Below are 24140 nucleotides of genomic sequence, written 5' to 3'. Positions count from 1 at the left end.
GCAAAGCCTATATTCCAGCTTAGGCTAGTGCTTGGTCCGAATTTGAAATAGAGTTCGTAGAAGCATGCTTGGGGAAAAATTGAGGTTTGTCAGAGCTGAACCATATGCAAGGACTCCTAATGAATGGTAGACCACACTCTCCTAATACGACAGAGGCTAGTTAACACTTTAGGAGATGGTGAGTTATTAAAGTTACGATTTTGCCAAATTCGTTCTTTCTTTCGTTTTGAATTTCGTAGAAACTTGAACTGGATCGATTTATGCTTTACGCCCATGGACCTGACCTTTGTAGAGAATCAGACCTTCGACATGCAATGGCTAATTGTTTTGAAGCATTAATAGGTAATTTCTCTTTTTATAATTGAGTTTCTTACATGTCTAAATTGTCTGGAGCGCACCTAAAATTCAGTGTGGAGACTTGGGGCAGAATGACTTGTTCCCAGAGCACATGAGGTCCCTAGTATTAGACCCACCTCCTTGTACTGTAGTTGTTTTAGTTTCTCCAGGGCAGCAGTCATGCTCTCACATTCCTGGTGCCTGAAGTGTCATCTGATGTCATGTACATGCTTAGTTATATATACTGAATCGAATTAAGTGATTAATATGGAGATGGGTTATTTATATATTTCATTCAGGATCACATCCATAAATAAACAGCAACTCGGTAGCTGGTAAGGCCCTAATATTGTTTTTGATCTAATTTTAAACTATTCACAAGATTTGCTGATTTAGACATCTTGAAAACACTGCATTTTTAAAATCCCAAGGCTTGAGCCTGTATAGCTATTGCTTATTCTCTTGAAGCAGGAGTGATGCAGGCACTTTACTCCCTTAGTTTGTTTTTTACTGTAACCAGAGTACAGTTAGCTTTTGGTACAGGAAAGTTATGAAGAGTTAATTAGCTGGTGATTGCAAGTATGCTTTACAATGAAATGTTACAGAAGATTGACAATTCCTTGATTTTTTTTTTTTAGGTGAATGATTGAGTACATTTTAGTTTTCAAAGGCCTTTGTACTTCCTTATCAATTTTGCTCTCTTCCTTTGAAAATGAATATAAAAGCTTCCCATTATAGTTTTATGCTGATGATGGTAACAAGAAAATGTTTAATAATTATCCAGTCTTTTCACAGCTATGTCTCTTTTGCACAAACATCTTATTTTCAGAGAGTTTGTCACATGGAATTATGTACTCTGTACACATAATATTTTTGACAGTTCGTGTTAATTTGGCTCCAGAGGCAGGCAGATACGATTTCTTTCCCTTTTGCATCGTTTATCAGCTCTGCATCTTCGCCAAGTTACTGACTCTGTGTTTCCCATCTATGACATGGAGATAGTATTACTGACCTTACAGAGTTGCTTTAAGGACCTTAATATCCAATCCTGGCAGCATCCAATCCAGAGCAAAGGTTCATTTTCTTAACCGTCCCCCAGATCGCCTACTATGCACCCAAATCCTGTAAATCTTTTCTAACAGCCTCTTACTGAGGCGCCTATGAAAGTGAAGATAAGAATGTGCAAATGGTTTGCATGGTGCCTGGGGTGTAAGTGGCTCCCAAATTACTGCTTTTATTAGCATGATTATTACTGCTATTATTATTATTACAATAATAAATATAGTCATCGAAAGCCCTGTGCTGTGTCTTAATATTTTACATGGAAAATAGCCTTTCTCAAGACAGATATAAAGATATGATTTCAAGACTCTATGACTACCCTACTCCAGAGTTATTTGATACGTAATTAAAATGTTACCACAGTACTTACTGTTTATAATTAATGGTAAATGTGCGTAGTGCTTAATGATTCCAAAAGTTTTTGAAAATAATTACTTCAAATTAAAGGTAAAGGTTGTCCTGATTTTTATTTGTAGAAGCCTTCATTGATCTGAACTCAGATTTTATCTATGGTCTGAAACATAAACTATATAGAAAATAAAACATAACATTTGACTTTTGTAAAGTCAAATTATTTGTGCGTAGTAAGGTTTATACACATACCTTTCACGATAGTTCATATTTGGCCTCTTGTACTTAACAGTATATTAGGTTTAGATTTTAGTAAATTGAATTTCTTATTTCAGTCTCATTTATAACACAAAGAATAGCTAAAAGAGGGAAAAAAACTACCTTAAAGACAATTGCTTTGGGCTTGCCGGTTATTTCTGTGAGTGGGTTCTGGCTTGCCTTCTTGCTTTTTATAGAGATATGTAATTTTCTCTGAATATTAATGCAGGCTTCCTTTGGCCATTCTCTTTTATCTAGGAGCTGTTTACTTGGAGGGAAGCCTGGAGGAAGCCAAACAATTATTTGGACGCTTACTCTTTAATGATCCGGTATTTATTTCGACTCATTTGGTTTTTCTCAGTTACATATCATTACAGAAGCCTTTATATCAATTAGTCTTTGTGTTTTAAACAAAGCGTGGGAGAAACGAGTACATCAAAACTAGCGTATTCAACTCTGTTGCAGGTGGGAGGGGTCTGTGGACATCGACACTAGGAGTCTGTCTTCTACCTGAAACCCTGTCTTTCCACACGGTCACTTATAAATGGAATATGAATAAATAGAGGCGGGCTTTGCTTTATTTTGAAGTGTGAAGTTAATTATGACTTTCTGTTTTATAATCGTTGGGTACCTACCCCATGTAGGCTTAGTTGAAGCTCTAGCCTTTTGGCTTTTCTGATTATAATTTGTTTTTATGTAAATTATGTAGACTAGATAAATGTATATTTGTTTTAGAAAGTCAGTTCATAGGGAGTTTCTGATAGGGTTATGAATAAAGACTATGGGAGGTACTCTCTTTTTTTTTTTAAAGCAAATTATAGTTTAAGAAAAAATGATAGATTCTGAAATAGTTTCTGTTGTTACGAAAGTATTAAGCTATGAAAATTGCTAGAGCTACCTTTTTAATCCTGCATGTAATAGAACTTACTGGAAGCTTTTTGTACCAAAACAAGTCAATTTAACATTTAAAGGGAGAGGCAGCTCTGTATTCCAAATTGAAATGTCATTATAATTGAATGAAATAGCCCTCATGGAGCAATAGAGAACATAGGAAGCCAGTGTTTTAAGCTTTTGTGCAACCTTCAGCTTAAGTGGCTGTCAGATGTTATTACTGTATTACTTAGGATAGTTAAAAAAAAAAAAGAATCAATAATTTTGAAAAATGGGACCTGGAAGATGTTTACATTTGAGGATTTGATTTTTTTAATCTGTTTTTATAGAGATATGTGATGATTTTATATGTCTGAATTTCCTCCTGATGGGAAAATTATCTACAGATGTTCCATGCCCCCGTTTTGTCCTACATCTATAAACAAGTGTGCATCTTGATTTGTATCTGTAGCAGATGGCATGTATTTTAAATCCTTTTCTCAAATCTTAAAATATCTTTGTTCTGGCCTTTATCTTTTGTTGACAATTTCAGCAATCTTTTTACTTCGTTTCCTCCCTCCAGTCTTGCCTCTGTGTGCCCCTCACCCTTCCACACCTCCCCCACCCTCACCTACTCCCTGCCCCTTTCTCCCATCTTATCTGCACTCCCCATCCACTCCATCCTGTTTTCCTGAATTATATGCAGCTTTACACCTTGTGTTCTTAATTGCATCAGTTTTTGTTTAGATTCTTTTCTCTCTTTAAACTGCTTCTCTCCCACTTGTCTACTTAGCAAGCTTATCTTCTGTTTCCAGTACCGAGTGCAATGCTGGCATGTGCAGTGTTTAATAAATATTTGTTAAAGGAATGGAATGAATAAATGACTAAATGAAAAAGCAGAGTGTGAACATTATCTTACACATAGCACAGCGGAGATTCAGAAGTCGTTTTAGTGTGACTTTTATGAAGCGGAACAGGGCTTAGTAATACCATGTTTCCCCGAAAATACGACCTATCTGGACCATTAGCTCTAAAGCATCTTTTGGAGCAAAAATTAATATAAGACCCAGTATTATATTATTATATTATATTATATTATATTATATTATATTATATTATATATTATATTATATTTAATATAAGACCCGGTCTTATAGTGAAGTAAGTAACTCATTTGACATCTGCATATTGGTTTACATCTATTAATTGTAGTATGTGAAAGATGTTGGCGAACCTTTTTTTTTGAGTAATGGTATTGTGAAAGTCTAATCAGCCAAAGACAGCCAGGGATAAACTTGTAGGCCGACTGTCAGAATGACTGGGTCCACGCAGTGAGGGAGGGCACCCACAAGAGGGACGTGGGCCTCCTTCCTGAGGTCTGGGCTGGTGCTGACCGTTGCTGCAGGCCCGGGAAGCAGGGATCAGTTCTTGGTTGGTTGCCTCGTCTGATGCCAGATTAGAAGCAAGGGATTAATTTGGAATTGGGTGCTGTCAGGAGCCAAGGGCAGTTCAGCAATTGAGTGTCCCTAGTAATCTTTATTCATGGGGTAATTCCTGGCAAAGCTGGTCCGAGGACAACCCTGGCGGGAAAGCAGTTGTCCTTCAAAGAGGGGTCATGTGGCATGTTACAGCTGCTGTCAGACCGTGAGGGAAACATGGTTCCCTGTTAACTTTGCAACTGGCTGTATCTATGTTATCCTCCCAGCCCTGTAACAGCAGGCCTGCTTTTCCTTTCTCATTCTGAACTAATTTTTACTCTTTCATTCCCAGTTTTTGCCAATTCCGTTTTCAGGTTTGTGTAACCCTTCACGGTTTACCCAGTACATTCAGAGCCATTGTTTCAATTTGATCATCCCAATAGCTCACTTACAAAGATGGGGAGTGATTACTGTGTAGAGAAGAAAGATAGGCAGTGATTAATGCCCCCATCCATTTTTTTTTTTTTTTTGTCTTTACACATTGGTCCGCGTATCTAGAAATTAGAAAAAGTGTCTTTTTAAATTTCTGCTGGGCAGATTCTTTGGCTGTTCCATAGACATTTGATTTCCTCAGGTTTAGTATTTGAATTCATCGTCTTAGCCCCCAAACATACTTCTCTATTTTTATGATCTAAACCAGAAACCTTAGGATCTTTTGTCCTTAAGCTTATTTTCTCTCTGTATCCATTCAGTTGTAAACTCCTATCAGTTCTGGCTGTAATCTCTCTTGAGTTGGTTCACTCTTGGCCATCCTACTGCTTTAGTGTTTGCACTCCTCTTCCTCACTTGAAATATTTAACTGGTTGTCATTCCCCACCAGTCTGTCGTTCATACTGCATTCAGCGTTGTGTTCTTTTTAACGTACTGATTTGATTATGGTCTTTCTGGCTTAAAATCTTTGATTTCTTCACTGATGGCCAAAGTCTGTTCAACACAACACAGCATTTAACAGTTTTCATAATCTGACTCCTACCTATTTTTTCAGTTTCCTATCTTTTTACTCCCTTTTTGTACTATTGTCATGCAAGGTGTCACGCGGGTTCTCTGATCCCACTCCCCACATAAGAATGCAGGACATGGTGAGGCCAAAAAGGAACACGCACGGAGCCATAGGTAGGGGAGTCACACCACTGTAGTCTCTCTGGTGGCTGGGTTGGAGACACAGGAAGCAGGAGCTACACTATCCGCAACCTGCCGTCCGCTTGTCTCTGCCAACCAACCTCACTTGCTAGCTGCAATCCGCTCTTGCTAGCTCAGCCACCATCTTCTTGCTAGCCCCCATTTTCCTACTAGCGTAGCCACGACAGTTATATTAGTGGCCAGTGGCTCACTGGTTATAGCTGACGGCCAACTAGCCACAACTGATGGCCATCTACTACCCGAGTGAGCACCTTTCCATGTGAGGGAGACAGCCTGGAAACTGGGCTCCTGGCTCTGTCCCCACAACTATTCTAAGAATTACCTTTTTTAACTTACACATTTTTTAAAGAACAAGTTATGTTCACAGCAAAACTGAGAGGAAGGTCGCGAAATTTCCCATATATCCTTTGCCACACACATGCAGGGCCTCCCACGTTTTATCAACGTCCCCACCAGAGTGGTACATTTGTTATAATCAGTGAACATTGACACACATAATCACGCAAAGTCCATAGTTTACTGTAGGGTTCACTCTTGGTGGTGTACATCCTATGGGTTTGGACAGCTGTGTAATGACATGTGTGTGTCATTATAGTATACAGAGTATTTTCACTGCCCTGAAATCCTCTGCGCTCTGCCTGTTTGGAGCTAAGCATTTGCACCTGTGTACTTGAGACATATTATTTGTGTATTCATGGTGTCCTGATTTTAATTCCCTCTCTCTGCTGATTTACTTAATTCCTCATGTTCTTCTGGATACATCTGAAGAGTCACCTCCTCTTTGAAGCTTTATCTGACACCCCCAGGCAGCGTTTCCCTACCACTTAGTACATATTGCTATTGCAGAATTTCAGAGTTGATTAAATTATACTTACTTACCTTTATTCTTCCCCACTAGGCTTCTTTGAGGACAGAGATAATGTCTCATTTATCTTAGTAAGCTAATACATAACAGGTGCTCAATAAAAATATGCTGCATGAGCAAATGTCCCAATAGTCAGTGATCGTTTTTCAGAAGAGCAAACTGAAGGTGGAGGCTTTGCCTAAGGAACTTAAGTTAGTAAAAGGTAGAACTGGAATTCCAGGCCAGCTCTTTTCCAGGAATTTCTCTCTGCCACCAAGGTGCAGCAGAAACTTACTTCCTTGTACAGGGTAGATTAAAGGAACTGGACACAATTGAAGTAGTCTAGTTGTGACATGTTAAGCTGTTACACCAAGATGGGTGGCAGCCGACATCATAGGAGAAATCACAGTGTTTCTGAGTGTAAAACATAGGAGAAAGGAGAAAGATTGGAGTTGGTGGGAAGAAATAGCTGTTTGTCGTTACTGTTAATATCATTATTGATAGTAGCATTTTCTGTGTGCCAGCACTGGCTCTGGTGCTTTGAGTACATGGCTCATTGAGGCATCAGAGAATACTTGGCAGTAGGTAATGTAATTATCTTTGTCTTATGCTTGAGGAAAGGGAGGCTGAGAGAGGTTATGTAACTTGCCAACATGGAATCAGGATTAAAGCCAGGCTGCCTGACTCTGGAGCCTGCAGTCTTCTCTAACGCCATACTCCCTCATGTAAAGGTGAAACGTTATTATTTGGTCATCTGGGTGTGAGGTATAAGATACTCCTTAAGGCACATATTGTTAAGGACTTATAGCTTGGATGAGAGGTCAAAACTACAGCAGAGCTGAACGAGTCACCTAAACTTAGGTTGTTGTAGTTCAAGTAGCGGGAATGGAGGAGCTCTCCAGAGGAGCAGGAAGTGAAGAGGCCAGCGCGAGGCTGGAGCCTGGGAAACGTCCATTTGGATGGCGGAAGAGGACAAGAAGCATTGAGAGAACAGGAGGAAGTTGTAAGAAGGGAGTGACAGTCAGTTGTAATTCATGCCACAGAGAATTCAAGGGAAAGGTTATTGGTTAAGAGAAGTCCTTTAAAATGCCTTAAAAAAAAAACCAAAAACAGTTTGATAGCTGAGCATTTTTTTTTAAAATATTGGCAAAAAAAAAAAAAAACCCCACAAAAAATCCCTAAGTGTCTTTAATTAAGAAGTTAGTTGTACAGAATATCAGGTATTTTATTTCACTTTGTCATCATGTGTATCACAGGGGTAATACATTTTTGTATACCTCTTCCCACTCCCAAATTAAAAAAAAAAATACTTTCCCCGCTTATTAAAAATCTTTCATTATTTATTTCAAAAACCTGACATAAAGACCAGAAAGTAGACTCACTCAGAGGCTCCCTAGAGTCTAAAACTGAAGGAAAACCGCTTTACTCCTGAGGAAGGCCTAATTATAGCTGCCTCTAGATTTAACTCAGTGGATAAAATAATTCACTGGGCTTCTTCATAAAGTTCACTCATTCCCATACGTCAGGTAAACATTTGCAGTGACCCACAGTGAAAGTGTGATCTTACAGAGCTAAGAGCTTAGGAACTAGTGCTGGGATGTTTTCTACTCCATCTGAAAACAGCTCATATGAACAAGTACCTGAAATAAGGACATTTGAGTTGAGTTTTAATTACAAAAGGCACAGCTGATGCACATTTCTGGGGAATGGTAAACTGCAAAATATGATTAAAACTAGCTTACCCCGGTGTGTTAGGTTATGCAATCTGTAACTTAGTTTGAAAAGATGTCTTTGACTTCTGGGGGTGGAGGTGACTCTGTTGCTCCCCAGCTTAATAGGCTAATTAGAGTCACTATAGGCAGTTTGAGTGGTGAGTACATTTAAAAAAAAATTAGTTGCTAGCGCTATTGAATTGGTAATAAGTGGAGTCAGCATCTGAAATAGTTCAGTATTTCAAATAATGGCATTTTATTTAGTACTCTAGAGTGTGTTAAATGGCTCCCTAGAGCATTAAAGACATTACTCCATTTTCCAGGACTTGCGCGAAGTCTGGCTCAATTATCCTCTCCACCCACTCCAGGTAAGTGTGGCCTCTGGTCTGCAGCGAGCTTTGTAACTCTGGGTATTTGTGTTCCTTTAGTTTGTCTCCTTTTCCCTCCTGCTCTTATCCTTAGATTCCCTTCAGTGGCACTATGACTTTAAGCTGGGGTGTCAGAACTGGAAAACTTTGGAACAAATAATTACCATGTTTCCCTGAAAATAAAACCTAGCCGGACAATCAACTCTAAAGCATCTTTGGGAGCAAAAATTAATATAAGACCTGGTCTTATTTTACTGTAAGACCGGTATAATGTAATGTAATGTAATTAATATAATATAATATAATATAATATAATATAATATAATATAATATAATATAATATAATATACTGGGTCTGATATTAATTTTTACTCCAAAAGATTCATTAGAGCTGATGGTCCGGCTAGGTCTTATTTTCGGGGAAACGCGGTAAATGATCCCATACGTTGCATTTGTGTGGTCTGGGATAGGGAAGCATTGGGATGCATCTTTGCCTTACAAGGCAGGAAGACCTACTTGTGTGGTTGTGGTTTGTTCCACACCCCCTCTCCCACCCCATCCCCTCAAAAAGTGATATTCAAAGCCTCTGTTGACTCCAATATGTCTACATGCCTACTATTATAGCGAAAATAATATGGAAGCAAGTCTGGGCTTATTCCAAAGTAGAACTAATACTAAATTAACATTGCTAAATTGTAACCTAATTTGTATCTTAGAAATTGAAGGCTTTGGCTCAGATTGCGTAAAACATTCTAAATTAAAATTTTGTGTGATAACTTTTTATTCAAGATTTTGGAATTGTAAAGATCTACATGAGGTGACATCTGTTTCCTCAGTTGGCTTAAAAATTCTTACTATTGTTTGCTTTTATTTCTATTTTACTTTGGAGATATATTTATGTATATATATATATACACATACATATGAGTATACAATCACATGTACTCATATGTATACTTATACATACATATTGTTATATATGCAGGTATGTATATTATATATATAATAAGAATAGTCACCAGTGACTGAACTCTCTCATGAGACGCTTTACAGTAATAAATGGCATTGATTCAAAGTACTTTACAAATATTTTATTAGTATGAAATTGCCCAAAGTTGTGGAAATATTCATTTTAATTACCCTTTAGCTATTTGTTCTTTGCCAGTTGTTAGAGGCTCATTGTTATGTGAGCACCTGCCTAGTGGTATAATCGTCTCCATGGTAAGCTAGAGTCAGTTTAATGATGCTCATTTGCCAAAATAGGTTGGTCTCTAGAAGACACAGTGGTCAAGTTACTCTAATGCAGTGGTTCTCAAATGGCAGTGTCCAGACCAGTAGAATTTACGTCACCTGGTAACTTACCAGAAAGGCCAGTTCTCGGTCCTTACTCCAGACGTTCTGAATGAGAAACTATGTGGGGTAGGGCCTGGCCATGTGCATTTAACAGGCCCTGCAAGGGTTCTGATGAACACTGAATTTTGAAAACCATTGCGTTACTATATATATGAGTATGTATATATATATATTCTTGACCAGCAGTTCTTCAACTTATCTCTTCCTTGGAGAGTTAGTATAATACTTGGGATTTTGAACTGTCTGTGTACAGTACTTGGTCTTGAAATTTGATAGAAGATTGGAAAATATTATTTGAACCTTCTTTAAATACTAGGTTTGTTTGCCATTCAAAGGGATGAGAAAGAAGCTTCCATGTTTTATTGGCATTTCAGAAATTTCCGCTCATGGGAGAAGGAATTTACAAAATACTGTCTTAGAATTGATAATTACTCTTGCAACCAAAAACGGCACGATTTTTATTTATTTCTCTTTTCCTGTAGCTACAAGAGCCAAATACTGACCGACAACTTATTGAGACTTCTCCAGTTCTACAGAAACTCACTGAATTTGAAGAAGCAATTGGAGTAATTTTTACTCATGTTCGACTTCTGGCAAGAGCATTCACATTGCGAACTGTGGGATTTAACCATCTGACCCTGTGAGTTACAAGTCCTCGTGTGGTTCCATTGTGACCATATAGATAGGCAGTCCCAAACCTTTGCTGCATGTCCTTCAGAGGAACTGGGATTGCAAACATATTCTAGGAAATTGTGAGCTGGGTGAGTAGCAGACACTGGTGTGGACCAGGGGATATGCTCCAATCCAATATTTTTGGTCTCATTGTCATGCATCTAATTTCTTCGTAAACTATAATAGAAGTGTGAAGGAAGTAAAAACTTACAGAACAGGTGTTAGATATTTTAGGCTTTCTAGGCCATGTGGTCTCTGTCACATGGTCGATTCTGCCATAGTAGCTAGCATAAAGCAGCCACAGAAAAAATATAAATGAATGAACATGGCTAGGTCTCAATTAAACCTGACTTACAAAGGCCATAGGCTGAGTTTGGCCCTCCAACCCCTGCTCTAGATGAGTTATTTGAAGATGAACTAGTATAATAATTAAGAAAATTACCAAAATGTTATTTCTTTGCGTGTTATTTTTCATTCAGTTTTTGGCTCCCCTCCCCCAAATCAAATATTCATAACTCTCTTTAAAGAATCTTGTCATAGATTTTTTTTTTTTAGTGTTCTTAAACTGGATTCCAGATTTGAATAGTAGAGTGTATATATTTCAATAAAGAGGTAAAGATTTAACAAAGAAAATTCTTTTTGTTTTGTTTTGTCTGTAATGAGATTGTGTGTGCAAGATTGTTGTCTGTACTATATGTTTCAATTGACACTCCTCAGCTTCTGATTAGGACTATGTACCAGTCTTTATTTTAGTAATTGTTTAATCCTTAGATAGTGCTCATTGCACTCTTCCTTGAAACTCAACCTGTATTGAGTCAGATCTCTTCTCAATTGAAGGGTCTTAGGGAATTATATTTAGTTTTGTGCTTTAAAGCAAGATGACAACATTGCCTTTTAAAATCATGCCTTTTTAAAAATTCTGTTTTTTTTTGTTTTGTTTTGAAATCTGTAAATGCTTACTGATCCCTTTACCTTGATGTTTCCTTTTTCAGAGGCCACAACCAGAGGATGGAATTCCTAGGTGACTCCATAATGCAGCTGGTAGCCACGGAGTACTTATTCATTCATTTCCCAGATCATCACGAAGGACACTTAACTGTAAGTTTGTGTTAAATCGTTCCCTCCAATAACATTACTGTGTAATATGAGAGCGAAGTTACAAGAGCCAAACGTCTACCTATATAATTGGTGACTTAGTTCTTAGTGACTTTAGCATGCACATTATACAGTTTAATCATTTCATTATGCAAATTGTATACAAAGCAATATATGATAAGAACTCATTTTATACTTTTCCATGTAATGATTATTCTGTGCAAGATACTGAGCTAAGCTTCATGGGGGAGCAAATATTAGTTGACATCGAGTCTATCCATAAAGAGTTTATTTATCTACATCCATCCATCTATCTGTGTGTGTGTGTGTGTGTGTGTGTGTGTGTGTGTGCACATACATGTACCCTATAAAAGTATAAGTAAGTAATACAACTAAATACAAGGGAGAATCATGTTACGTATCATGAAGAGGCATAGGTAAACGGCTCACTTGTGCTGTTTAGGAAAAGATCAGATTTCTTTTAGGTGTGGAGTTCTCAGAAAGCTTCATGGATATGATGATGTGTGAGTCTTTAAAGATGGGTAGGATTTGGCCACTGGGAGTTAGTGGGAAGAAGTTTCTATGCAAAGACATTCCACATGTTGGGACTATCGAAACAAGGACAAAGCATGAAAAATCAGAAGGTAGAGGGGCAATAGGGACTCAGTGGCTTGGCTAGAGTTGGAAGGAACTTACAGAGACAAGGTTTGATTGATAGGCAAAGTGAAACAGTCCCCATTCCTCCACTTTTTTCTCATTTTATGAAACTTTAGTGAGCTTTTTTATTTGCTGTGAGCTGTTTTTCCTCTGTGAAACTGATCGGTACTATAATCGGAAGGTGAACAAAACACACCTGAAAGCCAGTCGTGATGATCTCTCAAAGCACAAGGAATAACCTTTGAGAAATCCCTGGAGAATTGGGCACTGAGAAAACAAACGCTTTATTGGACGAAGAAAATTGCCGTAGTCCACCTTATCCATGGTTTTGCTTTCTGTAGTTTGTTACCCGAGGTCAGCCACGGTCCGGAAATATTAAATGGAAAATTCCAGGAATAAGCAATTCATAGGTTTTACATTGCGCACAGGTCTGAGTAGCGCGATGAAATCCTGTGCTGTTCCAGTCCGTGCCACCCAGTCTCAAGTCCTGACAATATCACTCCTTGAGTAGCCTCCTCGGCAGGGTCACCCCAGTCCTCTCTACCAACTTCTGTCACCTGGACCGCTGCAGTAGTTTCTGCATAGCTGGCAAAATATTACAGGAATATGATTGACAAAGAGACCCAGTTAGGAGGGGTGGCATTTGGGAAATCGTAGCGATCTCAAGGTTGTGTTTATACAGAGCCCTGGGCGTGCAGCACGCTCAGGTTTCCCCTGAGAAGTTGGCTGCTATTTCAGAAGCTGGCCTTTTCCATCGTTGTGGGCATTCTGTATTCTGTATTCTCCTGTGACGGACATTGGCTCGGGCAGAACTCCTTCAGGAGGCCCAGGTCTCAGGCCCGTTTGACAGTGTCGCAGCTTCCGGCCCTGGTCTTTCGGGTTAACTCCTGCTCCCTCCCACCTGATGTGTTTCACGTGCTACATTCAGTGGAGTCGCCTCACAGCCGACCTCTTGGGACCACACTAGCCATTCATGTTCAGTCCACTTTGGTTGTTCTTCGTCCCCCCAACCTCTTAATATTGGAATGTCCCAGTTCTCAGACCTCTCTTCTTTTCTACCGACTTCCTCTCCATGAGTGGCCTCATGGCTTTGAATCCGTCCGTATACTACTTCCTAATTTACGCCTTCACCCTTTACTTCTCCCCCTAACTCCACACTCATATATCTATATATAATCTAGAGGTACACTCGAATATCTAGATGTACAGACGCACTGCAGTCCCTAGTTGGACTTTATCAGGCATCTCAAACCTAACATGTCCAAAACAAAACTTATTTTCACTCCCACACCTGCATTTCTCTAGGTGCTCTCCGTATCCGTAAGGATCATTACATTCTTCTCGTTGCTCAGTTTAAAAACCTTGGCGTCATCCTTAACTCTTCTTTTTCTTACACAATACACCTCCTAACAATTAGCATATCCTGTTGATTTTACCTTAAAAGTTTGCCTGAAATGTGACTACTTTTTACCAGCTCCGCTGTTACCACCCTGGTTCAGGCCACTGTTACCTTTCCCTTGAATTACGACCATAGCCCCCCGACTGGTTCATCACCCCACTTCTCAGCCTGTGTTCACATATGCTAGAGGATTCATTGTTTTTAAAATGAAGTCAGACGACAACCCTCTGTGTAAAACCTTTCAAGGTTAAGGTAAAAGATGCAGATGACCTGCCTTCTGCATCTGTCTCTGACTTGTGTTTCTTAGACCCTCATGTTGGCCTCTGTTGATCCCTCGGGATGCTGAGCAACCCTTTGCCTCAAGGCCTTCGAGCTATGGGGACAAGCTATGGCCAGTCCCTCACCTCCTTCAGATCTCTGTTCAAGTGTCACTACCTTGCTTAAACTCCATGAGTGTAAACTCAGGTCTAAAACCCTCATTCCCGACTCCCTGGTTCTTGGTGCTCAGCACACATGCTCTGAATGAGTGAATGGCTGTTCCATCCCAGGCTAACGCTCTTTGGATGTTCTTTGTGACTAAAGAACAAGTAGGACCCCGGGTGGTCTGTCCTGCTCGCCTGCCTGGCCTCGTGTTGCATATTCTTTTCCCCCTGCACCGGCCTGCTTTGTGTTCCTCCAAGTGCCCTCCTGTCATCGGGCTTTGTACGTGCTTTTCTTCTACCCGGAGTCCATTCTGCTTCCAGTGCTTGCTTTCATTTGCCCCGCATCGCCTACCCTTCTGTTTGATGTCAGTTCTGGAGTGACTTCTGGATGCAGGGGAAACTTCCTGGTCCCCTCTGCCCCACCGTCAAAATTCTACACTCTTTTCCTTCCTGGCACTTGTTTCAGTTTGACAAACCCACTCTCTTGGAGGTTCTGTGAGAGCGTGTTTTTATTTATCACTATATGCCCAGCAGTGCCTGGCATATGTTAGGCCATCAGTACATATTTGATAAATAAAAGAATGAGTTTTGCAAGCAGCTAAGTCATACAGGGAGGGAAGTGTAAGTGGCAGTGGAGGGAAGTGGCATGTTGTTTTAATGTATAAGGAAAGAAGCTGAAAACTTACTTATGAATGTCTAAAGATTAAAATCTGTGGAGGATTACTTGTTATATTTGCATTTGTTGGAGGGTGGTGGCAAATCATTTGTTATTGTAATTAAAGAGCACACAACTGCAGTAGTTTCACACTGGGAGGAATTAGTTAGCTTTGAGCCATTCCCTCACTGGTTTTATAGAGAATAAGGACAGTTGAGCAAATGAAGTTGTAGTTTTCAAGTTTTGAATGCTGATGGGGAAAAAACCTAGTGTTCTATAAGCTGGGTATTCAAAAAGGCCTACCTGGGAAGGAATGCCAGGCTTCTCTAATTGTTGTAGGAAGACAGTTTGAATTGGAATATAAAGGGAAGAGGTTCTATTTCAGAGACTGAAGTTTTTGTTTTTTAGGTTAGAATCTACCAGTAGAGTAAATAGTGAGAGAGTCTCAAAGAGAATTTACTCAGACCAGAATGCCTGTCTGGCCACACTTTCAAGTTGTAACACTTGCATATAAGTTTTCTCCTCTATTTCTTTCTTCTCTCTTCGCCTTTACTATAAGCTACTGAGCCCCAAATCGTTGTCAATCCCTTGCCTACTATGTGCAAGGTACTGTGTCCAATGGTGGCATGCACCAGCGAAATGAACTTACAGAAAGTTTTGTTTTTAGAGGAATGATTTGGGATAATGAGAGAAAGCAAGGATTACAAATCAAAAGTTTGAGAACCAGTGATCTAATCCCTTCCTGTCACCTCCAGGCAGCTTTAAGCATGAATCATTCAGATAAAAGGTATCTTATCTATAAGACCTCCTTGAGAAGAAAGATCCCACAGCCTCCTGGTTGAAAGTTCTCCATCACTGACATAATTTGGCTCTTTGTATCTGACTTGCATTCTGTCTGCTAGCATTTGTGTATCTTTTCTTTAGTTACCATGGGAAATGGAGACCATCTGGCTGCCACTCTTGGTGTGATAGACCTGTGTGGCACATCGCTGTCACTTGTAATAATATATTTTGCCTTCACCCTCTGCTCATATATTAGAGTCCTCCAAATCGTAATCACAGTCTACTCATTTCACACTAGGTGGCCCTCACGTCCCACAGCTATGGTTTCCTCTTTAGAATCAAGAGTGAAGGGAATAGTTGGAGGAAGAATGCCAATCGGTTTCTTTGTTTTAAACCAATAAACCTTTTTCTTATTAAAATTTAAGTTTAATTATCAGAGACTGCTGTGCAGCGATGATAGAAAATCAGATTCTCAAAATCAGAACTTGAGATTTGTGACATTTACCTGGGTCCCTGCCATTGCATCAGGAACTCACCAGTACTTTTCTCAGCTTTACCGAGAGTCCTAACTGCAGCTTTCTTCACTTTTTCTGGTGATTTCAAATGAAAAAAGTTTTTGGGGGTTGGGGTAAAGGGGAGGATTAAAAAGAAAGTTAAGGACCACTTAGCACTTGGTAAAAATGGAAACCTTTGAAGACAGTGAGTGGACATGTGTACAGAACATTCTGCAGTGAAGACAAATCCAGAGGAATTCCCAGAACTTTCTGTAACTTTCCCTGCAACGGAAGCGCGAGCGTATCTTGCCTAACAATGGTGCCACCGTGGCTACCAGCGGCAGTGCGTGTCTTACGTGTCCGTTATGTGCCTGCTGGTCATCGTACTAGACGTATATTCATTTACGCCCATTCTCATTCCCACCCCGTGAGGTAGCTACTGCTTTCTCCATTTTATAGATGAGGAAACTGAGCCTAGATTTAGTAACTTAGGGTCACTTAGCCAGAAAGTGCTGAGGCCTCAGTTTGAACCCAGGCAGCTTGAGGCCAAATCTTTTGCTTTTTTCCAAATCTTTTGCTTTTTTACATATGTAACACAAGGCAGGGTTTGCAAAACAGTCTGATAACTATCTCATGCCCAGCTGGGTGCTTACTGTTTGTTTTCTAGACCACTAAAAAAATAAAATGTAGATATTTCCACTTTGTAAAACAGTAATTTATAGCATCAACATCTGTAAGCTTTCCAACCTCATGTCTTGCTCCATTCAGATTCATCCACCAAAGTGATCTTTTTAAAATCAAAAAATTACTCTGCCACTCTTCCCATGTGACACCTCTTGGGACTCTTTCCCCTGACAGGAAAATACAGACTTATTTACATCACCTGCAAGACTCTGTCCAGAGGCCGGCCAGCCCCACCTGTCAGCTGTCCCCCACTGAGCTCTGATTTCTCCTCCAGTTCCACACGCAGCAGTCACCTTGTTGTGTCATGGCCCCTAGCTTTTGCCAGAGCTCTTCCCTCTTCCTGGAAAACCCTTTCCCACTGTCTTAGTCCATTCAAGCTGCTGTAACAAAACACCACAGACTGGGGGCTTATGAACAGCAGAAATTTGTTGCTCACTGTTCTGGAGGCTGGAATCCAAGATCACAGTGCAGCACCGTCAGGTGAGGCCCTTTCTGAGTGCAGAGTTGCCGCACTCTCAGGGTGGAAGGGGCGGGAGATCTCTCTGGGGCCTCTTTTATAAGGGCGCTAATCCCATTCACGAGGGCTCCACCCTCATGACCCAATCGACCTAATCACCTCCCAAAGGCCACACCTCCCAACACCATCAGCCGTAGGGGTTAGGATTTCAACATGGGAATTTTGGGAAGACACAAACGTTCAAAACCATAGTACTCACCATTCTCCCACTAGCAGACTCATTCTTTTTCAGTTCTGACTCTATGTTTATCAGATTTTTAAAGAAATGCACATGTCCACGTTACATTCCCAGAAATTCTAATTCCTTGGTTCTTGGAAGAGGCCTGAGCACCGTACCTTGTGATTCTGATGTAACAGCCAGGTCAGTGAGCCTCTGAAACAGTTCTGCTCTGGGGTCAGGTCTTCCAGGAGGCCTTTTTGGAAGGTTGGGGTGGAGAGGAGCACTTGCGTGTGCCATGGCCGCTGCTGTCACTGCAGCTACCACAGTGTGTGACAGTGGCCAATCTGTGCGCTGCTTCCTTCAGAGATGAGCGGCCCCCAGAGGGCAGCAGTGGGATGTTGCTCACTGGGGATCTCAAGCTATCAGCACAAGGCCTGGCATAGAACTGGCCTCCCTGGTGGTAACTGAACTGCCATACTTCAGGTGGTTTTCTGCCCTGTGATCCCCTGTTGATCCCACTTGTTGGCAAACAGCATGATTCATTCTGAAGCAGAGTTCAGCAATGGCCAAGGAGGGAAGTTCTCATTTAAAGAACTGCCATTCAGACTGTATTGTAAAGAGCCCAGGTCTTACTTCGTTTCAACTCATCTTTTAAATTTAAACTGACTCTAAAAATATGGGAGATTTAGAGCTTCCTTCACCCCTACTGACTTTTGCTTCAGGATCTGCGTTTGGTCAGGAACAGAAAGGTCTCACTGTCTGCCGGCCCCCCTGCTGCTTTCAGACCTGTCAGGGCCTATTTTAAGGAAACCTGGAAGCTTCCTCACTGCCTTCCTCCTTCCCCAGCAGGACTGTGCAGCAGTGAGCGAGGCTCCCTGACACTGGGGGGCAGCAGCAGGGGCCCCCTAACCAGTGATGTGTCGTGGTCTGGGTGTGCTCACGTATACATCGGGCTGTGAACTCGGAGGCATAGGATCTCCATATATGCAGCCTTAATCCGTTTTCTCCTCTCACCGAAAGCGCATATTGAGAGAGAACTCAACTTACTCAGCATAGTCGTATTCTCAAAATAACTCTGCTATTCCCCCATGGCCTCTACTTTGAGAGCCTCTCCCCTCCCATTGGAAATCCAAACCAAAAAAGATGTCTCCCTTCCAGCTTAATTATTCTGTAATTACAAGATATTAGGCTGGTGGGCTCCCTATTGGTTCATTCTTCTATTAATGTTATATGCTAGGCCTTTTTAATTTTGAGCTTCTCTGTGGATATTAATTTTAATGAAACACTATATTGAAGGAAAGATAGAGTTAGGGGGAATAAGAAGAGGAAGGGAGCAGAGACAAGCAAAAGAATAATAGTCTGTAACTCAACAGCAAGCATGGCTTATGAAGATCAAGTTATAATTCTCCTTCATGAATCATTGTCAGACAAATTAAGAACATATTGTTTCTTATTTATCTATTGTCAAGGATGCAATCTCAGGCGTTGAGAATAAATCTTGATTTTCATATGCTCAGTTGACACTATGGAGCCACAGAGCATAAAACTTGCATCTAATAAACCAAGTGTGATGGCGGAAGGAATGCAAGGGGTGTGAAACCAGCACAATTCGCAGCTGCTTCCTGCTCCCTTGCCCTGGTGTCAGCAATATTCCTTAACAGAATTGTTGTCATAGGCCGAGAATTTGTTGTATCTATTATAAGAAAAGTCCTAGTTGTGGGTACACTATCCCCCCCCCCCCCCCATCTCACAGACTGGACACAATTGTCATCAGCCTGTAATGAGTTCCCATCTTTGTGTTACCGGCTTCCCCGGCCTCCCTCCCTGCCTCCCCCCAGTGAGTGCTTAGTGAATGTTAAATTCCTAAGCTGGGCTTGTTTTATGGGCACCTCCTCCAAGGCTTGGTTGCATAATTTTCATGCACTGTTTAGTATTACTACTTGGGTAGTTTTTGCAGGATTTTTAGCTGACTGAAATTCCTAGTAGAAATTCTTTGTTTTGAATTCCTGAAGTTGAAATAGGAAAATTATATTTTTTCATTTGATCAAAGGTAAAGGGTCTCAGTTTGAAACACTGTGACTCAGGGTTTGTAGTACAAATATTCAAAATAGTCAAAGTGAAAATGTGGTAATAATTTAAGTATTTTAAGTAATATTCACTAAAATATCACTTCTATAACACCAAAATAAGCATCACTGCCGTGAAACTTGAAACTTATTTTAGACTTTCTAAAAATGCTCCTTTAAAACTAATGTGCAGTGACAGAAAGCAGGTGGAGGTTGCCCGGTGGGCAGTGGGTCGGATTGGTTGACTGCAGAGGGATACAGCGAACTTGTTTGCGGTGATGGGAATGGAGAGGGCTGTCAGAACTCACCTAACTGTACTTAAAATGAGTGCATTTTCTGGTCTGTAAATTACCCTTCAATAAAGTTAATTTTTGAAAATTGTCATGCTCCTGTATTTAATAGCATCAAACTTAATGGAGGCTGTAACCTTTAATCATAGTAGAACATCCCCTGCAACATTGCTCACTGCTACTAAACAACTAAATGAACTATTTTAAATGTCAGTCAGGTCAAATCCAGGAGCAAAATAAGGTATTAAGGAGAAGCTAGAAGAATGTGGAGTTTGTCCCTGATGCCTGGGGATAGCGGCTGAGGACTTCAGCTGTTGTTTACACTGCTGACCTGATCGGTGACATGGTCTCAGGCTGGGGGGCGCCCCACACCGAAGCAGGAGAGAGACCAAAAGGGAAATGGTTTCTAAATGTACCTCAATTTCTTCGCCAGTTGTTGCGAAGCTCTTTGGTGAATAACAGAACGCAAGCCAAGGTGGCGGAGGAGCTGGGCATGCAGGAATATGCCATCACCAATGACAAGACCAAGAGGCCGGTGGCGCTCAGGACCAAGACCTTGGCAGACCTTTTGGAATGTGAGTCCTACGACACGCAGCTTTTCTCTCAGCCTGCAGATTCACAGCTTCAGTCAGATGGGCCAACATTTATCCTTCTCATTATTATTATTATTATTATTATTAAAGATTTTATTGGGGAAGGGGAACAGGACTTTATTGGGGAACAGTGTGTACTTCCAGGCCTTTTTTTCCAAGTCAAGTTGTTGTCCTTTCAATCTTAGTTGTGGAGGGTGCCATTCAGTTTCAAGTTGTTGTTCTTTCAGTCTTAGTTGTGGAGGGTGCAGTTCAGCTCCAGGTCCAGTTGCCGTTGCTAGTTGCAGGGGGCACAGCCCACCATCCCTTGCAGGAGTCGAACCAGCAACCTTGTGGTTGAGAGCCCACTGGCCCATGTGGGAACCAAACCAGCAGCCTTCAGAGTTAGGAACTTGGAGCTCTAACCACCTGAGCCACCGGGCCGGCCCTCATTATTATTATTTTTATTTTTTTATTGGGGAATATTGGGGAACAGTGTGTTTCTCCAGGGCCCATCAGCTCCAAGTAATTGTCCTTCAGTCTTGTTGTGGAGGGTGCACCTCAGCTCCAAGTCCAGTTGCTGTTTTCAATCTTTAGTTGCAGGGGGCACAGCCCACTATCCCATGTGGGAATTGAACCGGCAACCTTGTTGTTGACAGCCCGCATTCTAACCAATTGAGCCATCTGGCCACCCCTCCAGAAGCTCAGCGGCAGCTCATTGTCTTCAGTCTAGTTGTAGAGGGCGCAGCTCACTGGCCCATGTGGGAATCGAACCTGCAACCCTTCCTGTTGTTCAGAGCTCATGCTCTAACCAACTGAGCCATCTGACTGCCTCTTCTCATTATTATTGTGTTCTGACTTTTACAGAAACCTGTTTTCTATTTTAATTTTATGCTTTATTTATGCCGTTCTCCAAAGCTTGTTTGAAGAATAATGTGGAGTGAAGACATGTGAATCATACATTTTATGTTTAATCTGTGTTGAGGTGCCATCCCCTCCCCCGCCTCTGCACCCCTCCATCCCAATGCTCAGCCATCACACCCGTTTGTGTGACACAATAACAGATTGTGAAGATTTATCATAGTGAATCCTAGCTTTTTGGCCACCCTGCAGCCTTTATATAGGGGCCTAAAAGAATGAAGAAGAATTTATATTAAATACTAAAACCATTATCCATTGTTTCAAATGAGCTCAAAGCTATGTACAAGTCTCATTTGTACTTTCTGGATGGTCTGGTAACGTTATAAATAATCCTGTTATAACTAACTAAAGGATTATACACATAATTTTATTGTTTCTGGTGCTACTTTAAAATAAGTGGGCCATTTACTGGGGGAACGTTTTAATGTTAGGGTATTTTGACAATTGGAATTATATATAAATATTAAAGTCTATCATGCAAAATTAGCTCATTTACAAACACCAGAGGCGCTCTGACCACGAGACCTAAAAGAACCTCTTTTTCAATGAACTTCTTTTAAAAACTTGCTATTTGTTTATTTGGTTAAGGTACCTTTAATGAAGTTGTCTTTGGGGTTACCATTTATTAATTCAAAGTTGGGTATGTTGTTACATTGTCATGATGCCCAGTATTACATTTTTCTCTGTTTGGGCCAGTTGACTCTCTGAATTGTCCCATTTCTGTCCGTGACATGTAACACATGCCCTTGTAAATGGGTGATATCAAGATGGGTGTTGAGAATGGCAGGCCCCAAAGCTGTAACTCATTCTGATGTCATATGTGATCTTCAAGGTTTGTTTTGATTTATTTGATGTGGACATGGTTATATTCCCAGATGTCATTCTTTCTCTGCTATACAATAGCGTTTTGTGTATCATTTTAATGAGCTAGTCATTTAGCCTGTAGCTGGGGGGCTAAATGACCACGTAATTTGGTCTTTGTACTCTATGTATGATTTTGCATCTGAATCACACATCTGTATTACTGCCTCTCATATTAGTGACCGAGTAGCTGTTGTTTCAAGAAGGATGAAATGGTAATGCTAAAAAGTAAAGGGGGCCTGGAAGTTGAAAACCTTATTAAGGAGTTTCTTAAAAGTCTAGGTCTCTTCCTCTTTCTGGTAAATGGCAGCACATTGTGGTTTATTTTTAAATGTTCTCTTTTTCAGCGTTTATCGCGGCACTGTACATTGACAAGGATTTGGAGTATGTTCACACTTTCATGAATGTTTGTTTCTTTCCACGATTAAAAGTAAGCTTATATAAGTTTTACATTGGTTATATGCTTTATGCTCGGTGATCCCAGAACCCATTACTAACTGCTTGGGTACTTTCCACAGGAGTTCATTCTGAATCAGGATTGGAACGACCCCAAATCCCAGCTTCAGCAGTGCTGCTTGACACTTAGGACAGAAGGAAAAGAGCCCGACATTCCTCTGTACAAGTGAGTACTCACTGCCCACAGCCCATCGGCTTGGCCAAGCTTAGACGTGATGCTCTGGCTTCTGGAGGAGGAACTGACCACTGTGGGGTCAGCGTGTCCGGGCACCTGGGTGAAGACTTCCTGACTCTGGGCCTTTCTGTCTTTTAGCTCTAAGTAAGTGGATCACACTTGATTATCTAGGCTTTCTCCTGTCCCTAGAATGCTCTGAGAACTACATCCTGTGAGAAGACATCCTAAGATTAGGAGACCAAGATGAGAACAATTCAGATGAAACACTTTTATACAAGTTTTTGTATTTGTCTTAGTTCTCATAACCTCTGCTGTGCGACTAGAAGATTGTGTATGCTTAATTTGGACTCTCTCTCTCTCTCTCTCTCTCTCTCTCTCTCTCTCTCTCTCTCTCTCTCTCTCCCTCTCCCTCTCCACAGTCCTGTTGGCCTCTGTCTCTGTTGCCTGACTGATATGCTCTCTCTCTCTCAGGCGGTCACTGGAAGAAATGGCAGTTCTTTACTGCTGCTGTGTCATTCAAATATTCGGAACTACTCAGAATGCATATCAAAAGCTGTCGAGTAGTTTTGAATATCTTTAGCGATAAATCTTTATTCTTTGAGTGGTAGCCAAAAATCATTCAAAAGAAAGGCAGGTCACTACACACAGGACACTTGGCTTTGATGAAAACAGGAGGTTTGATTCTGAAGTAATTATCTTGAGACACTCACACGTTGATTCAGAAAGTGATTTCAAAGAGGAATTACAAAAAGGAGGTGGTTTCAAAGAGGAATTACAAAAAGGAAGAATTATCAAAATGGGTGGGTTGCCTCCCAAGGTGTTGCCTGGAGATGTGTTTTTAAGGATGTTTAAAAATCTAGTTTCAAGACTGGTTTACCCCTTGTCTTTGCACACACTGCTGTAAGCACACCCATTTGTGTGAGTGTCCCTAGGGAATAAAAGCCCCCTTTCTGTGGATTTTCTCAAATTTCAGAATATTCAAGGAATAATACCAGAGTAGCAGCCAAGAATTTTAAATCCTTTTTTGTGTTTTTATTAATAGTCACAACATGATACAGGCTTTTTCACTAAAAGAAAAACTGAGGGCAAGGGAAGGTTGTGTTACCCCATAGCAAGCTACTAATGAATTGTCCCAAGAAGCTGTCACTGCTAAACAATGTTTCCTTTTTTGGGAAAAAGAACCTCAAATGTTTAGAAATAGTACTTTACTATGTGGCTAATAAGCATAATGAGTATCCCAACTGTATTCCTTGAAAGACTCAAAGTATTTCCTCATCAAAGTGATAATTAAGGTTCAATAAATAAAATGAGGACGATAAACTTCTCATAATGTAGGCATGATTACTATAATAAGTGTTACCTTAAAGAAGCCACCCGTGTGCTTTCATCCCACGGAGAGTATAAACACAGAGGAAATGATTCTGCTCCCTTCTCATAAATCGCCCAAATGAAAGCACACAATGAGCTTGTTCTTTTTCAAGATGAAGGGGTT

The 24140-nt window shown here is 40.7% G+C and overlaps 1 protein-coding gene across 19 annotated transcripts in view; it reads left to right on the top strand.

The window, feature by feature from the left end:
• DROSHA (drosha ribonuclease III) overlaps positions 1 to 24140 on the top strand; it is a 112158-nt gene that overhangs the window by 81898 nt on the left and 6120 nt on the right. For all 19 annotated transcript variants that reach the window (XM_074329034.2, XM_074329035.2, XM_074329033.2 and 16 more), the window contains 8 exons: positions 240 to 342; positions 2266 to 2336; positions 8375 to 8419; positions 10255 to 10412; positions 11437 to 11542; positions 20100 to 20241; positions 22365 to 22447; positions 22536 to 22639. In XM_074329034.2, coding sequence (XP_074185135.1) covers positions 240 to 342; positions 2266 to 2336; positions 8375 to 8419; positions 10255 to 10412; positions 11437 to 11542; positions 20100 to 20241; positions 22365 to 22447; positions 22536 to 22639 — 812 coding nt within the window. The remainder of the gene's footprint in view (positions 1 to 239; positions 343 to 2265; positions 2337 to 8374; positions 8420 to 10254; positions 10413 to 11436; positions 11543 to 20099; positions 20242 to 22364; positions 22448 to 22535; positions 22640 to 24140) is intronic.

The sequence above is a fragment of the Rhinolophus sinicus genome, chromosome 3, assembly GCF_057876585.1.
Source record: "Rhinolophus sinicus isolate RSI-liver-muscle chromosome 3, RSI-T2T, whole genome shotgun sequence".
NCBI classification, from domain to species: Eukaryota; Metazoa; Chordata; class Mammalia; order Chiroptera; family Rhinolophidae; genus Rhinolophus; species Rhinolophus sinicus.
Note: the sequence above shows the minus strand (reverse complement) of the source record. Positions and strands in the feature narration are given on the sequence as shown.